The sequence below is a fragment of the Ascidia mentula genome, chromosome 2 (genome assembly GCF_947561715.1).
Source record: "Ascidia mentula chromosome 2, kaAscMent1.1, whole genome shotgun sequence".
NCBI lineage: Eukaryota > Metazoa > Chordata > Ascidiacea > Phlebobranchia > Ascidiidae > Ascidia > Ascidia mentula.
In genome coordinates this window covers 5,822,917-5,841,266 of record NC_138567.1, presented here as the reverse complement: position 1 = coordinate 5,841,266, position 18,350 = coordinate 5,822,917, and the positions used below count along the sequence as shown (strand labels likewise).

Below are 18,350 nucleotides of genomic sequence, written 5' to 3'. Positions count from 1 at the left end.
ACTTTTCGGAAGTTGCTCTATTTGCACGCAGCTTGAAAAGGCAGGGGTTGTGCTGGCGGCCCCATGATGGATAGCGCACCGCTTTCTGTCCGTTCGGCTGATCAATCGAGTGATCAGTCAACTGGTATGAATGTTCCCACGTCTGTACTGGCTTTAGTCTTTGCATGTATTCACTTTTGGTCAGGTATGTACTGAAAATGCCACTTCGCGATCTCGGCTTAATTTCTCAGGCGAAAATCTATATATTTCGTTGTACGACAAAACCTCGTCTTCGTGGAAAGGATTCCTTGACTTTTGTGCTTATATCTCCCATGCATTTAACGCTCAAAATTTCGGCGAGTTTTGCTTTAAGCTTTCAAAATTTGTGGTGAAATTACTTAGAGTACTTGATTCAAAATTTAAAACCCATTTAAGTTTTTTTTAGGAATGCACATTTTATGTGTAGTCTTCACATTCCCTCTGTATGTTCGCCGTCAAATCAACCCGTCTCCTTCATGCTTTTGAATGCCACACAGCTTCTATTTCGGTCGCTTGTTTTATTGTCAAACAGTGCTGCGAACCCAAGCTACGACAACCAACGTTAAACTGCTTGCCACGGCGCACAGAGAAATGATAAAAATACGACGATCATGAAAATACGGTGAAAGCGCAGTTGCATGCAAACATAAGGAAATGTCGCGGGTGTAATATGAATTGAATGTGAATATTAACAAATAGTAAGAAACCATGTCATGGAATGACTCGTAACAAAGTGTCGGAATATTTTTCGTTCTTGGACTTGGTCGTTTTTCTGCAATTGCAAGAAAATCGTGGGCAACGCAGGAACGACAGCAATGATCGTTGGTTGCAACAAAAGGCGGTAAAAAATAAATTTCTGAAAATTTGTGTACACATTTAAAATGGAACGTTTATTTTTTTGTTGATCTTTTATGTTACATTAAACGCATCGACTGGATAAAAGCAGCTGGCCCACACAATTCCAACCCAACGACATGGCGAAACATTTGCTTGTCTGTCGCCACACTGCCCGGGCGCCATGCATTCGCGACAGCATACAACATTTATCGTGGCGGGCGCCCCAAAGCGTAAAACGCCTTTCGCTTGAATAATGCATGAAACGTACAGTGAACACACACCTACAGCTAAAGCAAAAAACACAAATGGCTTTGGTATAGATTCATGGGCCGTGTAGTTGCGCTAAGAACCATATATATTACGAATAACACTTTATTTGGTCCGGATTCCGCTTTGGAATGTCGTCATGTGCGATGATGATTGTCTTTTCTACGAACTTATATCGCTCCCCAGTAAGCTACGTTCCCATCTCAACGGGATTACTGGGCGGCATTCCATGTATCAAGGATTCGTGCATGGAATTCACGGGTGCGTGAGCCGAGACCGCGGCCATGTGGTGTGGTATTTGCGGCAGATGCGACTGGTACATGTCGGGGTGTTGCAACGGCGTCATATGGCCATTGCCGTGCTCCGCTCCTGCCACTGTGTAGTGGCCTGGGACCCCACCGGCTCCATGGTGGTGCTGCGAGAGGGCGTGAGGGTCGTGGAGGGTGCTCATGATCATGCTGTGAGGCGGCATGATTGAAGGAGCAGGAGGAACGTGATGCGGGTTCATGCCGTGATGCGGCGGAGTTTGTGAATGTGGTTGCTGATGGTGCAGCATCTGGTCGTGTTGTTGGTGCATGACTTGCTGCTGGTGTGCGACGTGGCTCATGTTATCCAGCGAAGGTTTAGGCTCCAACACATCTCCTGGGTGTCCCATACCATCGATGCCGCTTTGTCCTTGTTGCTGGGGTGGTGTACCCATTCCCGAAGCTTGCAACGGCATCCCTGGTTGTGACAAATCACTTCCATCTCTGTAAATAGCATTAGATTATTAACAGATTTTTTAAGGAAACTACTATAGTAACATACCACCATCATATAAGGAAACGAATTGTAACGCTTCAAGTTTAATATTGCAATTATTTAGCACACATAGTAAACACGTATGTTTAGAGTTTTGTTTGGGTATCAACGTTTTCTAACTTAACTCTGAATAACGGTTGCTTAAACCAACCCAACAAAAACGACAATGTCTCTTTTTGGAATTGTTTTGATTTCAAATCAAGTGATCGGATAATTTACTGAACTACGGGTTCATGTTTTCTAGTGCGAGCCTCCATTATAGCATTAGAGCGCAACTGAGTCACGGTTGCTTACGCAAACCGTCCCAACAACCAAGTCACCGTACAAAAACAAAATGGCGGACGCCGTTTGACCCATGACGCAGGGAAAGCGACGGTGGTTTTCTTAGAAACGGTTCTACGTCTGTATTTTTGCAAGTTTCTGATTGTTTTTCTCTCCCAATATTTTGGACCTTTAGCGGCTGAATTAAATGATTTCCTTTTTAGGTGCTGTTGATCAATATTGAAAATCGCAATTAAACTTTTTGAGCACGCCTAAACTGTATAGTGGCATTTGTTGAAAAAACAGGTGCAATAATTACAAAACCATGAATAGAGAGATGATTCTCCCCAATTGCTTTAAATTGGATTACTGCCTTCTGTGATGACGTTCAAACGTCGTTGATTGCGTCGCTGGGATGAGACTTCATAAATGCGAACAACAATGTAGACAAGCAATTTGTGTGCTTTTTTGTTGCGACTCCTGTTACTGCGAGCATTGTCGTGTGGTTGAGGCAACAATTGCCTCTGAAGCTTAATTCAATTGCTCGTCGGGACACAATGACTTGGAAAACTCGATATCCCTTTCTATTCGCCAAATAGGTTTTGGGGTTTTACTGTTGTGGTGAAATGGCTCTTTTCCATTTTGAAAGAGCCTTTTTAACACATCCGGCCTTTACCTTTTGGACATAATTTTGAGCTTGTAAAAACCCATTAACCCCTACTGGGTTTAGAGGCAGTAATTTCGATAGCATCTACGAAGAAGTAATCAGACACTTTCCCTAATTTTATGAGCATTACACATACTTCATTATGCAAACTTACCGTTCTTTAGCTTCGGCGGCTCGATCTCTCTGTCGCCTGTTCTTGAACCAGTTGCTGACTTGCGTTACAGTTAATCCTGTCCCCTCTGCAAGTTCGCGTTTTTCTCTGGGTGATGGGTAAGGATTGTGGGTGTACCAATCGCGTAGGGTAGCCCGAGATTTTTCCTAAAATTAAATAAGCTAGATTTTAACGCTTGAATCCAGGAAATAAAGTTTATTTTTATTTTCTATAGAAGCACGTAGTTTCAATATTTCCTAGATTCGATATTTCGTCACATTTTTTTTTACAGATCCTGGAACAGTTTTGACTTCAAGGCGTTAAAAATATTCTCTTCAGTGTTGGCTAAATTATTTCTATAATTGAAAATCAATGAAACTTTCCCACTCGTAAGAAAAAACACAAACCTTGAAGCAGTAACTGGTTTCTTCTCCGTCCCAAATTGATCTTGGCAACGGAAACTTCCTTCGCACGCGGTACTTTCCCACGGCGCCAAGCGGTCTTCCACGCAGCTTCTCGGCTTCGATGTAATGAGACTTCAACCATAGTTGCTGCAACTTTGGATGGTTGTGCTCCGAAAACTGGTTGTTCTCGATGATCTTATACAGCTCACGGAAATTTCCGCGGTGAAAAGCGACCACCGCTTTTGCTTTGAGGACGCTCTCGTTTTTGTGCAGTTGCTCGCATCCGGGGAGAGACCAGAGGAATCGGGCAAGACGTTCAATGTTGCCTCCTTGCTGGAGTACCTCGCACACACATGCTACTTGCTCCTGTGTGAAGCCGAAGGAAAGACCGGAACCGGGTTGGGAGCTCGGCGGGGGTGCGGGTGCCGGCATCCCGCCGTAGCCGCTCATCATCCCGGGATTGAGTTGTGAGCTGTTGCCGGCCGAAACGGCGGAGAAGTGAGCTGCGGCGGCTGCTGCCACGGCCGATGGATGTTGTACTACCTGCGGAAGCATTGCCGGGTAAGGATTGATCGCTAAAGCGGCGGCCATCGCTGGCTCCTGCGATGTCGAAGGAAAGTAATTGGATTCCGTCACCACAGACGACAAAATCTTGCTTATTTGGTTGCTGTCGCCTTTTTAATCAGAGCTAAGCATTTGCAAATAGATACCTGCTGTATTTATATGTTTTGCAAGGCAGATCTGAAATTTGAAGAAAAATGGTATTAAATGAGTGCACCTTACACTGATTCGCGTATTTCTCAAATTATCCCAAAAATGGCGCACTCCTTCTGCAACATTACGCAAAATCGATGTAAATTTTAAACTATTACTGTCTCAAATTATCAAAACAACGGTAACGCCGTAAAATGTTAACTTGACATTAATTTCTTTCATCTCCGCAATCTAGCTATATTGACTTAGTGCGTATTACCTAAACACATTTATCGTAAGTTTCATTTTAAACTGTTTCCCTTCCCTATGGCTAATTAAACACCGGTCCCATTTACGAGCGATCTATATTCTTTCTGCCACTTCGTATAACCTCCGCTTACCAGGTTATCTCCTCGCAACTAATGCTACTCAGAGCAATCCAACACATTAATAGCAAGTGACTGTCGGTGCGCAGGTAAAGAGAGAGCGTGCCGTCCTTCGCCGGCGAGAAAAACAACAGGCAGTTACCAAAAGCAACAATAGGTGACAATTGGCCGCCGCCGCGGTGTTTATAATTCGACAATTCGACGCAACTGTCGCCGGGAATCGAAATCAACGAACGTAGTTGGGATCGCCTTTTTTCCCTGACTTGTACGGGTTCTGTCTCGCTGCCGCAAGCTGGTTCTGCATGGACACGCTTTCGACAAATTTAGCTTCGTGATGGTGTTTTTATGTGCGCCATTTTTAAATCGGTTTGCCAACGGCGGTGAACATTACTTTTGCAACACGGGGTTTGTTTTCATTGAGACGAATTCAAATCCAACTTCCGACACAAAATTTGGTACAATTGTTTTCGTAAAAGAATTTACCACACGAAAAAACTGATTAACCAACGTATTTTGATAAGTTTTAGAAAACAGGAACACCCAGGTATCTTATGATATTTGACACGGTAATTTTGAATCCTTACTCGCTGTGATCTCTTCAAAACTTATAATTAATTTCCTACAACAATATCACTCGTTTTGAAAACAATCCGCTGTTGCAGTTTGCCTGCTACATAACATAAATTTAAACACAACCTGTTTTGCAACTAAACAGCGATTAAAATTGTATGCGCTTTACTGTCACCCAGCGGATAACTTTGCGCTTTCAGCGAACTATTTGGATTTTTAGTGAATCAAATGACAACTATAGGCAGTTATTATGACTTTAGAAAGCCATGGGTTAAAGAATGAATAATAACCTGTTGTTTAGCCAAAGGTATATCAGAATATGAACTTCTGTGGAATAGGCATAAACCAGTACGTAATATTTCGTCAAACCAGGCGCATAAACTTTAATCCCTAACTGACGATCATCGTGCACAAACGCTACAGTGGTTTTAACAAGTACACAGTTCATAAATTTCGCCAGCTCAAATCGACTAACTGCGGATTATCATCGTTCGTTTGGAATTTCGTTCGCAACTCAGACCACGCCACCAAACAATATTCTGCCCGACCCCATGTATTATGCATCGAAGTGCATATGGGCTGAAAACAGTTGAATGTTGCTCTAGCCGACATTTTAATCCTCATTTCCATATAAGATGTTGGTCTGTTTTGGGAAGGCGATTGTTTTTGCCCAGTCTCGCCCTTGGAAAATAATTTGTGGCAAGAAATGTACATATTCTATTGCTGTTGGTAATAGTAACAAACAAAAGAAAAATGTGCCACAAAATGAAACCTTTGCTGAATTTGTGCATGATTTTTGTGGGTATTTTCACTTCGTGCTGTTGCTTACAATAATTTCCCACCAATTGGCTGAGAAAACAAATGCTTCGGAAAAGAAAACATCCCATTTCAACTAATCTAATCGCTTTACTAAACATCAGGACCGTGATCATTAATCTGTGTAGGGTCGGCCGAAATGAAAGTGGAAAACCCGCCTCCATTTCCCCGGCCACTGTTTTTCTTTCACTCGCTCTGGAGGTTATTTGTCGCGCCGCGATTGGTCAATTGTCGCGCATGACGTAATCCCGTTTATTTGCTTTAATATTAATTGCCACTTGAAATTTCCCCGACGCGTGCTGTCGGTCCCTGTGATACCTGCTATAATCCCCTTAAAGCTGCAGGCATGCGCGTTAACAGGCGTTTAATTGCCGATGAAAGCAGATGCCGCGTGGAATGCTATTTGCACTGCAACGTTACGCAAAATAATATCTGCTTCCCATTACATCTAAATTAAGCTGCTTGCTGGTGGTATTAGATTCTTCACTCCAATACATAATAGACACCGCCATAAACAATCTTTTGTGTAATGTAGGATAAACATATGGCTCCCTGTTCTTACTTTAAGACGCTAAATAAACTTACTGAGCTATTTAAATTATAAACGTATCGTTGATGTAATATTGACGTCCGAAGAAACAAAATTATTGCTCATTTTTTAAAAATAAAAATACAGCACCTCACACCTTACTCGACGCTTTTATCTGTCGGTACCTTCTGTCCTAACGAGGAACCGCCACACGCAGACCAAAAAATGCTGCCAATTCGCTAATTCACTCAACGCGGCCACCCCGCTTTCTCGACATAACGCATAGCCTTTCGTGGCTCGTTGCGAAGACGAAATCGCGCAGATTTTTCTACCTTTGGTGCATGTTGGTGAAGGGATTCGCTGTGTCGTTGAAAAAACTGTACCCGAAGTGGGGCGCCCATACTGCTTGTGTGCGAAGGAAATCGGCTGTTGTTGGATCGACGAGCGTTGACGGACGCGTCACTTGAGATAAACTGTTGCTAGCCCTAATACTCCGCGCTTCACCGCGACCCGTGATGACTTGTTTGCTTTCCCGCCTATCGGGATTTGGTTGGTGCGCGCGAACCGGGATGAAAGCGAGGCGTCCCCGGGAGGAGAGCGGCCGTCACGCCGACTTGCCCGCGCCATTTAAGGCGTTAATAGAGTTTCCAGTCTGGGCCTTCTCGTGCTCTTCCTTATCTCTTATCGCGCTCGTCCGTTCGACGAAGACAAATTATTTTCTCAGGGGGCGAGCGGTGGGGCGGGCGCCGCGGCCCCGGGGGCTACTTTCCCACGAGCAGATAATTAACCGTGATTCATCAAGAGGCGCTGGACGCTGCCGCGCTCTCCGCCGGACCCGTTCCATTTGTGTGTTTAGCGGACCAACCGATGTTTGTGGGGAAGAGCATAATCCAATTAAAATCACCTGGCGCTATACAGACCCCTTTGTTTTATTAGCTGCCGTTTTTCTAAGATATTTATGGCCAAGCAAACGTCACTATTTAGTAAGTATTTAGTAACTGCGCGGTGAGTGTGTTTAAGCGGGAACTCGCTGTATTCCAGAATGATTTCATTAACAGTTTTTGTGCAGTTTTACTACTGTGAATTGTGAAAACGTGTGATTTAAGACAATAAGACAACCCTTAGTCCCAAATCAAAACAATTATTCGCATCATGTGTTTCTAATAATACGAATTGTGTTTTAACTGGAAGTTTCTGGGATGCAGACATGTGTTTGGCGCGATATAAATTCATCTCGTCGTTGCGTCTCAAATTACAATTTGCGCCCGCAGCATTTGAAGTGCGCATGAATTAAACACTAGGATTTGACGTCGCACGGCATAATGCGATGGATGTGCCACAGTTAACATTTAGACTGTGAAAGGCATGTTTTGTAAAGGCTACCAGTGTATATCCCACAGGATTCCTCACCCAATGCTGTGGCAACTTTTCTCTAAACCGAGTGGCTTCTTTGGGAATTTGAACGCGTTGAAAGGCCACCGTGGGGAATTCTTCTCTTGGCAACGCAAAAATCGACTCGCGCGCAGGACTAGAATCCGTAAACGCCCGTATGTTTTACAAAGGGCTTGTGTTAAGTACTGGCGATATTGCGTTTCGCATACCCTGGTTTGGCGATTCCGCGTATAATCCCCGCGACACATTAGCAGGGTCTAAGGCCGTGAAAGGGACGTCGGACAAACAGAGCTGTTTCGTAAACAACCGGGATTTCAGCCACCATTGAGACGGGCTGCCCAAAAATTCTCTTGGCACCGCTCTTTGATCTCACAGCCTTGGCTGAGCGCGCGATACCTATTCTAACACGTGACAATCGGTGCAAGGGCCGTCGGGTGACGCGCAAAGTCTTTGATCCCCACAAACCGATCGATGCTGGCCCGTCTTTTGCGGTTGCCACCCTCCTGTACACTTCTTTAGTTTTGTTTGCTCTCACCTTCAAACCGTGGGAATCAAAGTCTCAGTAATGTCAACCAGGTTTATTGATGCATGGACAATTCTTTTGTGCCAACCTTTGCTTATTTTACACCAGGTTATTGTAACCGTTACAGCAATTGCGTTCTGTCGTACTTCTGTCAAAAAATTTTTTAAAAAGGTCTTAGTGCTTGTTGGAATATTTCCGATATGACCCAGTTTTCCATCTTGGCTGTAAAAGATTTAACGTGTTTAAAATGTCTGACTTACCCATATCTTAATTGGCTTACGTAGGGTACGCAGGGGGCTTTTACCCATTAGAGTAAATTTCCCATCGTCGAGAAAACTCGATAGCTTTATTGAGAGTCTCGTATTGCGAACACAAAGCTCAGTGTTGCGAGTCATTCGTAACGGATAGGTCGGCGTATCGGCATTGCGACTTCCCCACGTAAGCCCGGTGCCAGTTTACCGTGCGATATAATGTGACTCATGGTGACCCCGTGGCTACTCTACACACTTTCCCATCATCTTACACGAGTGTGTCACCCACATTGCCCTGTCACAGGGTGCGGCACTCCTATTGGCGCTCAATGGAGCGTGAACGGCACGTGATCTGTCATGTCAAATTGGTTGTTGTCGCTCAGGTAAGCGTGTCGCATTAGCGCGTAATCTGGAGTGTTTTGCGTTCGTTGTTATTAAAGCATAGAGCGACCAGTGACATAAGTATCTGAATGACTGGGGCGTTTGCGATTTATGGAATTATGCCACCCCCGCTTCACCGCATTCCGGGGTGGGTGACTAGTATTGTTATGAATTTCACAACATTTTGCGATCGAAACTTCAGTTTGATTTTTACCAGTCGAAAAAAATTTCAGATTGCGTAACTCGAATATTTCCGAAATTGATTTTAGTGGTTTGTCAAGATCTGGAAGTTCCAAATGTGCGCCAAATTGAATTCGGATGTGTATCATTACAGCGACCTAACTCCACACAACACTTTACACACAGTTATTACTTCGGGAGATATACTGTATCAACATTCTCCAAATTTTTGTTTCGTAACAAATCTAAATACGGTTACACGACAGGGTCACAAATCTGATGAATCTTACGCATTTCTTGCTCCGCAAGACAAAAATGGACTCCCATGATTTCATTACAAATCGTGCAGGTGTCGGTGAGATCAAAGAGGGAGTCATAGCACCAACTAATTGACGATCGAATTTCTGGGGTCGATACTAGATATGGGATCAAAAAATAGTCAACCGCATTACACAGTTGTGAGTCTTTTGAAAGTTTGAAATGTTATTAGAAAAAAATATATTTAAGCCCACTTTTAATTGAACAGTGGTGAAAAATTATGGGACGGTAAGTTGATATGGATATTTAAGTAATTTTGCAGGTTTTTACCGTTGCGGTTTTAAATTGTTTTATAAATTGGTCGCATGTGGTATGCAATTGTCGAAAAAATCAACTTTTTTATCTTCATGGAGTCCAACAGCCAGAATTGTTTTTTTTAACGCAGCGAAGAATAAACATCGCGAAGTCGGAGTGGCACTCGATAATTCTTTTGTATGCTCGGCAAAGTGCAGATAGTAGAAAGTCCTGTTTGGAGTTGATTGTTTTGTCGGATAATCCGCTTTAAGAAAGCGCCATTGTTTCCCCTTTTCACACTTGGAGATTTCTCCCATCCTGTGTTGACGTAATTGGGAATAAGTTTTTTTCCGGGGATTGACCAGCGGAGTGATGTGCCACGATTGACCAGGTACCCTGCTCGCGCGTCGCACAGATTTTCGATAATAGGTCGCTGCTGTCATCGATAGGATGTCCGAATGCGATTAAACCACGTCACAATCGTCCGGACCCCTAATAGTCCCCTATCTTATGTCTCGCGAGCCTTTGGAAAGACGCCCGCCGGCGCTCTAATCGTAAGCACCAAAACGTGTAGTAGAAACACTACACTCTGCCGACCAACCTCGCAGCGGACGTTAACCAAACGTCCAGGCCGCAAAAACTACCTGCTCTAAATGTAAACATGTCGGCAAGATTAGACGCTGCTTTGCGTAAAGTTAACTTGCATCCCACTGAAGGAGCGGCATGGCAAAGCGGGTAACGTTACTACTCAGACGGTGAACTGCCATGGGATAGCACTAAAACAAGGCAAGGAACAAAAACTGTGAGTGTATATAGTCCCGCCTCCATACACAGAGCAAAGTACTTTGATGTAGCGGAAAGTGATGTAATTGCCGTTTTGGGCTTTTCCCTCCTTTAATGTGGAACAACATCTTTGATGTGGTTGGGTGTAATTTAGGAATATCCACGTTTTTTTGCGTCTCACCGCACTTTATTTGTGTTCTGTGCTTTTATGTGGCTTAAGTAAAGCTTTGAAGTAATTCTTCCAAATTGCACAAAATGATGCTTCTTACACTAAACCGAGTGAATGCGATTTGAAAGATCTTTCAAATAAAACATAGCTAAGCTTTAATGCCTCGCACCAACATAGTTTAAATGTATCTATATCCTAATGTTGAAAATCCATGGCCGAAATCTAATATCCCCGCGCCGCAAAGCACCCATCAGAGGCAGCTAATGATACTTAAGTACCGATAAATACCGAAAATTGTCACCTCGCCAAAATCCTATCATACATTTTTGAAAATACCATAATGGCCGCCAAGCTTTTTTGTCGATGTTGGTGGTTCAGCTAACTTAACAATCTCCGCTTTCCCCGTGTGGGTACGTTGAATTAAAAAGCTTCTCGCGGTCATTTAGCCCATGATAACGTGATGCACATTTAGAAAAATTCCCTGATATTTGCTCAACGGCGGCACTCTGCAAATGAAGCGTGAATTGGCTCCGTACCTGCGTCTGGCATTTCGCTTTGAGGCCTCGGCTCGTTTGCCAAGTTTGATGGATTTTGACATTCTCTTTACACAAAAGCAACATTTGGGTTCGGTTTAGTCAGTGGAAATTTATATAAGACCCTCTAATGCACGTTGTAGATAACACTATCCAGGGCAAATCTCGCCTGCACGCGAAAGCGCTGTAAAAGTTTTGATGCTAAAGGTCGCATGTGTCGAATCCGCAGACGATTTGTCAAAGCGTTTGCATTCGAGGAATGACAACATTGTCTCTTAAAATAATGTTTGGTTTGCGCCGTGGAATTTTTGAAAAATGCGAATCGTATTAGCGAAGGTCAAAGGTCGAAATAATTTCACTGTAACCGCAGTTGACAATGACAAGTGATGCTTTCCACGTCATGTTGTTTGTAGCAAATTAACGGATTCAAGTTGGATTTGCGCTTCTAGCATATGTTATTCATTTAATCGTTTTCACCTTGTACAGTTTCTGCAACTTGGTTGGATTGTGCAACTTCAATAAAATGTATGGTGATTTGTGTTGCGTTTAAGTACTACACGCATTTTACATGCTAAGTTTTTTTCTGTAAACGCCACCCAAGTTGCTGCAATTTACAAGGTGAAGACGTTTACATGATTAACATATGGTGGAGTTGCAGGTCATGTTATAAGCACTTACCACCTGGCCATCTTGCTTCAACTTTGAAAAAATCATTTTAGCATTGGTTGAACATTTTAAAGCAACCCCATGTTTACCCCATCTCGACTTTCATGATCTAAACTGTTTGTGTATGCTGAGGTCCCGACCACCATGGCTCGTGCGTCAGATGAGAAGAAAATCCACATTTGTCATTGTATGAAGGCTCACCTAGCTGCCATGACCTTTAACCCTAAGTCCAGCCGTAATATATATTCCTATATTTTTTCTCTAGTCAATAGCTTTCCGTCATGCAAAAATGCGAAGTTGACTTTCCCATGACTATGTTAGTAGATTGAGAGATTCTTTTCATAAGCAGCATTGGAGTATAACCAATTACACCTTTAAAACTCAATACTTACGTTGACCAACTAGTACAATATGGTGTGATTGACGACCCGTTTTAATGGCTGACTTGTCATTTATCTTAAAGGGCGTTCCTCTCATTAAGACATATTTCGAAAATCATCAGTTTGACATTACGTTGCGATGTTTCCACCATTAATCATGGTGACTAAACATGCGTTGCATGATATCAGTAAATATCTAAGTATCCCTGGAGACGCCGAAACTCACCGTTTTTAACCACTCTGAAAGCAAGATTGTCCGTTCACTTTTGCTCTCACATGAATTAGTTTTATTGGGATAACTCTGCATTTATATACGTTTTGTTGTGTGGTTGTGTTATGTTCACATATGCCGACGCACGCGGTGACACTGCTGGCTACATTATTTATTTGGTTTACACCCAAAACAAAATGGCGTTCGAGCAAAAGAACCGTAAATCCATATGCGTGTTACGTGCCATCACAATTAAACATGTTTGAACCTCGTGGTTCAAACTCAGGCCGGGTCCCGTGATAAGCACAAAACAACACCCTACACATCAGACGCTTAAGACCGACTCAGTCATGGGAAAATATGAATACGTTAGCTTTCGACACTTCTATCTCAATTGGAAGGTGACAAGGGTCATCTAGGTGTATTGCAAAGCACGCATCGCTCAGGTGATGAACCGTAACAGACTCCCGTATCGACTTTTCGCATTACCGACCGCAAGGCAACAAAATTACACATTGAGACCTTATATGAATAGACACTGGTTTCCCAAGAAAGTTGCACTACCGCTTGACGGTTTGTAATGAGAGATGAAGTTTTGCTTTGTATAAAAAATCTTCATATCCGCCATGTAGTTATTGCCTACACTTGTACCCTCACGGGAGCGTTCTACATCGCGGTTTAGTCTCTCGACAGACTCAAGAGCCAGTCACCACGGAAGATGGGATCCTTGGGGATGCGATTCTCCCTTTAGGGAATTGTGTTTGCTTTTCGAACCTGGCGCGTTAACCTGTATAACCACAGCGCCCGAAAGGTTTCGAAATGAATTGCGAGCAACTATATAAATGACAGTTGTCGTCAAGCGTTGTCCCTTTCGCAACAAGTAAACGTACATTTTATTCAACCTATTTTTTACTTATACCATGCCGCGAGACTTTATACTTTATGTCATACCAAACAACATCAATAGCTATGTCTAAAGTTTACTTGTACGACCAACATTTTATCCATCCCTCTTCCTGCTCTTTTAACTGACTTCAATTAATTTTACTGCCGATAAATCATTGAAACCCAAGCAAGAGTAATGAGTGTTAATTACAAAGTTTCCAAAAAAATGGAAACCGACACTTTAATCGAAACTTCGGCCGGGAAATAAATGTTTGTCGGCTTCATGGAGCAAGGTGGTGTTTGGCACCGAAAGATTACAGTGGACTTTGTTATCTCTATCCCGCACCCATTTAGTGTCGATCAGGCTCACCGTGGGGTGTACGGTTACCGGTTATCGTCTGTTAAACCACACAACTCGATACCCGATTATCACTAATCTACGATATTACCAATCCTTGGAACGACCCTGCGAAACCGTCGATGTTATTTAGCGCCAGTTTGGCGGTGGAACTGGTTGTGTGCAAAATTGACCGAACGTAAGAAAACTTTACCTACGAGTGAGGTTCGAGGTATTACGAATACCTTGGTCGGCAATGGAACATATTTGGGTTTACGGTATACGATCGTACGACACAACTGGGTTAAATTTGGATCTACGCAAACTCGGTTTACAGTTGAAAGGGAACGCAAAGTTTCTCGTTATATGAAATTTAGCCCTCTATATACCACAGCCCCTATCTCCATAAACAGCTTACAAAAGCAGCACACAATGCAGAAGATGATGGACCGTTCAACGCACTTGCTAAAATACTAAAAAAACCTGCGACATTTGTCTTAGGATTACGGGGATTCAAGCCCGACGAAACGCTAAACATCACAGGCAAATATTGCAAATTGCCGAAGTTACCGCCGAATTTCTCTACGGAAAGGCAATCGCGGAGGTCGGCATGTGTTGGGTCAACGATAATTCTGCCCCTCGCGTGATTAACAGTCGCTCGCATGACGGCAGGGTGATTTTTCCCGAAGCCCGCGTGGCCTTAAGGTGACAACTCGAAACACGGCGGTGACACGGCACCGATCTTTTGGCAGCCAGGCGTTAAAATCCATCCGGCCGTGCCTAAAACCCAGCAACAGGGCGAAGGCTAAAAGCCGCGACGTAACGGGACACCAGCTCACGACCCTTCTCTCACAACAAGGCACTGCATTATCCCTTTATGTAACGGACAGTGTAAGGAGAGGGCGATGTGCGTTTTGCTGCGCAGCCGGAACTGCTTGTTTCCGCAACTTTGCACATCGTTATCGGGTTGAGGTGATTAAGCACTTGCGTGAACTTCCGAATAAGTTCATCCCCCGAACCTCCTGGATAACCTATAAACGAGCTGCTATTCTTCAAAACCTTACGTTTTTACTCTGCCGTAGGTCTGACTTAACACAACTGTAAACGTTGCAATATGTGTGCTATCATGTTAATCGTTATTACTTGCCAATCTCCTCAGCATTGTTATGTCCTCAACAGTACAGAACCTTATTTATATCTGAAAGAATATTTATATCCTGTTTTTGAAAGAATAAGACAAACCTTAGGATTCACATTAAATTTTTTCTCCATTGATGAATTGTCGATTCGGGCTATCCGTCAAAATTCATATTTTATGGCTCTGGGTTTTTTCCTCCCCAACAATGGACGCACATTTTTCCGCATTTTTTGCATAAGATTCGGATTTTTCGGATTTTCTTCGACGACATTTTGTTTTGTCACGCAGTTTGGCCCCAAAAACGCGCTCTGCGTCGTTTAGAGCATTACCAACAGAGCGCGTTACAACTTCACCAGCTTACGTCAGCGCAGCGACTCTATTGTTATACCGAACGATTATTTTCGGAACCGCTTGTTTTGTTCCGGTGGTCATGCCATAACCCATGGTACGTTATTGATGTGGACGCGATTCTTCCTGTTGTTTGGCTACGCGAGACTGGCGTGTTTCGAAATCTTTTCCATGGCGCGAAGCATTAGGCGTGTACCGCTATCAGTTAATGTTCTTAGCGGCCACGACCGTGACAAAACAAGTCTAAAGGGGTCGCGCACTCTCGTTTCCTCAATGCAGGCTTCTGCGCTGTACGTTCACTATAACATTATGCCCTATTGATCGTTTTGCTACCGCCTGGGTTCTCGCTCATGCATACTTTTGTCTGAAAGTCATTCCACCGAACCCTTGTGTTTCACTTAAAAGGTCAAGGTGTTGCTAGTTGTTTTGTCTTGTTTTCAGATTAGGCAACCGATTCGTGGGGTCAGCGACTGTCTTTCCATCGTGCTGGCGGTTTGCAGACGCGCTTGGCCTAAGACAACAATACAAACTTAGTAAACGATGCAAAACTGCGCTCAGCGCCCACAAAGCGTCGTTCTCAATCCGCAACGCCGTAAACAGAACTTGAACCCTACACATGATGCGTGTCCCCGCAGTATAACAACAGGGGTAGTTGGAAAGTTTTCGTTCTTGTGCGTTTGGGATGTCGTCAGCTTCTGTGTTGACTGCACCGTGTTTATCATAGCGAGCAGAACCAAATTACGGCCATAGTTTGGTTTTGCCTGGTTAGTTGCCATTATATGCCGCCGTGAAAATCACAAAAGTGTTGCAAAGTTTATCAACAACAAACAAAAGCCCCACACTGAATGGAAGTTTGTTGTGTAACGCCGAAAATTAGAGAAGACTGAAGCATACAGAAAACTTTCGTCAAACGGAGTGTTTGTAATTTTTGAAAATTATCACCTTTTCACTGTTGGTATGAAAACATTTTTGAAAACATGCGCGCACGCTCTGTAGAAATAGATTTGTCTTTTAACATTCAACGCCATCAAATTTTCTTATTTGTTTTCAGAATATTTTTTAAAAGGCACAAAAATGTTGTAATTTTGTTTGCATGTGTTTTATGTTGCCACCGCAACCCCTGACATTCTCTGCGCAACCCTGCTTTATTTTGATTATACGTTTCTGGTAGGGATTCAAGGTTCATTGCCCTCTTTCCTTGTTTGTTCCGCAACAAAACCGCCACCGATTATTATGGGGAAGAAGATGTAAAGCGAGTTACATGTATCGACCTATCATGGTGTAAAGCTAGTCTAAACAAACCTTACTACAAAGGTCATGTCTTACACGACACACAAAAAACCTAAAAATTGTCACAAACATGAACTTGCATGTCACAAAAATGTTCATAACATTTGATGTATGTGATAGTCAAATTTGTATAAATAGAGCTGCAGACATTGTTACTGTTGCGACCTTTTCACAATGCTTTCGTATAGTTTGCTATTATGCATAGTTTAATGCATGCGCTTGGTTTCTGTAATATATGCATACAAATAGAGTGCGTGCATTTTTGCGCACGGAAACACCCACATTCCCCCGGCTTGCTGCAATTTGTCGAAGCGCCGAAAGTAGGTGCAGCTGATGACGTCATAATTGCGACCGCGTTGGTCATTTTTGTTCGTTCGTTAATCGCGAAGCACGGACATCGACCGGGCGATCGAATTTCGGGGTAATTTTGTCCGGTGTTGGATTCCAGTTGTTGCACGGTGAGCGAGGACGGCCTGTTTGTAGAGCGGCAAACTTCAAAGGGTCCTTTACAAGATATTACAACGAATTTGGCGATTTCGGTGCCTGTCATGAGCGCGCGGAAGGTCGACCGACGACTTGTACTTGTCGCTCTTTGACGTGTCCAGCCCAAGTGCGATTTGAATGTCAAAAGTTATGCAAGTTCAAAGCGGACCTGTTTGCTTTCGTCGAAAAATGCACTTTGCCCTTTCTGCTGGTGACACTACCGACTGATGAGATTAAAAGACAACGTTGTGCTTTGCAAATTATTCTTGTGCTTCATGTAGTTAAAATTCACATGGCATTTGTTCTTTTACACAACTTGCGTCACACATTTCAACAAAGGTTTCTTTCCGGATATTAATTCACCTCACAATTTTGTAAGTAACTTTCTGCATAAATATATCACCAACATTCGAGAAAAAAATACCAAACAAGCAACTAATATCTATTTACAGTTGGTTACTCAATTAAACCCACCCAAACCACTTACTTTTGACTGACACAGCGCTGGCACATTCTCTCTACCTGCGTAATGGTCTCGAAAGGGAAACTATTCTGATTCAAAACTATCCGTCTCTACCACATCAAAAAGGAAAGTGGCATCTTCGCCAGGTAAACGCGTATATTGTTACGAGGACATCAAAGTACCCATTGTCGTCAAGGGTTTGTTGCTTTAGTGGCGACAGCACATCAAAAGTATCAAGGTGAGCTTAGAAACTTTCCCGACTAAGCGCATTAAACAGCAGCCCTACATACGTGCCCACTGTGTAACGCTCTACCATTTTGTCTGCTGTGTATTTGAACGTGCCTTACATGCATGCCTGGTGCACTGCACGTCCCGCCATATTGTTTGCAGGTGGTACGTTAAAAAAGCAAGTGTCACAAGCAAAAGTGCAATTGTCACAAAGACGAGTTTCCTTTTTTGCCAGGAGTTATGCAACAAAATTGATAAAAGATCAACGTGAAATAGTTCTTACCTTGTGTATTCTTTGGCCCTTGCGCGCATTTTGCAATAGTTGATTCTGTTTAAACAAAGCCTTCCAACCAGCAGGTGTTCATCAGTTTAATGTCCAATATCTTCTCATTCAGCGGAGTCGCTGGTTATTTACCACACTTTACTTCGTTACCTGGCAAATACAACCTTTTATTACCAGAGTCTTGTTTCACGTTGTCGTTTTACTCTGGTAAGTTACCGACATCATTGTGAAACGAAATATTATCAGACACAATTGCTTCCTAGCTTTAAGCCAAGTTGCTTCGGCCCAAACGCAGGTCCCACGATACTTGCTCGCCGCACCGAGAAGCGCCGGTATCGCATAACCGAATAACGTTTATTACGCAGCAAATTATCTTGTCAAGCCGCCTCCGAAACCGTAATATCCCCTGCGCGCAGTGTTTCGACTTACGGCTAAATTGCGTCCAGCGCAGGCAATAAAGCTGCTTAATATCGT

General features: G+C 43.3%; 1 protein-coding gene across 2 annotated transcripts; it reads right to left on the bottom strand.

Annotated features, from left to right (window-relative positions):
• Window positions 1–532: 532 nt before the first annotated feature.
• On the bottom strand, window positions 533–18,022 carry LOC145890516 (homeobox protein SIX6-like). 2 transcript variants are annotated; one of them, XM_082981618.1, is made up of 4 exons: window positions 17,877–18,022; window positions 3,410–4,147; window positions 3,006–3,169; window positions 533–1,871 (listed from the first exon to the last, which is right to left on the bottom strand). In XM_082981618.1, exons 2-4 carry the CDS (start codon window positions 3,995–3,997, stop codon window positions 1,313–1,315), a joined length of 1,311 nt encoding a protein of 436 aa, XP_082837744.1. In that variant the 5' UTR covers window positions 3,998–4,147; window positions 17,877–18,022; the 3' UTR covers window positions 533–1,312. The 2 variants fall into 2 exon arrangements, with proteins under 2 accessions (XP_082837744.1, XP_082837745.1); XM_082981619.1 differs by having other exon boundaries at window positions 3,410–3,949.
• Between the last annotated feature and the right edge of the window lie 328 nt (window positions 18,023–18,350).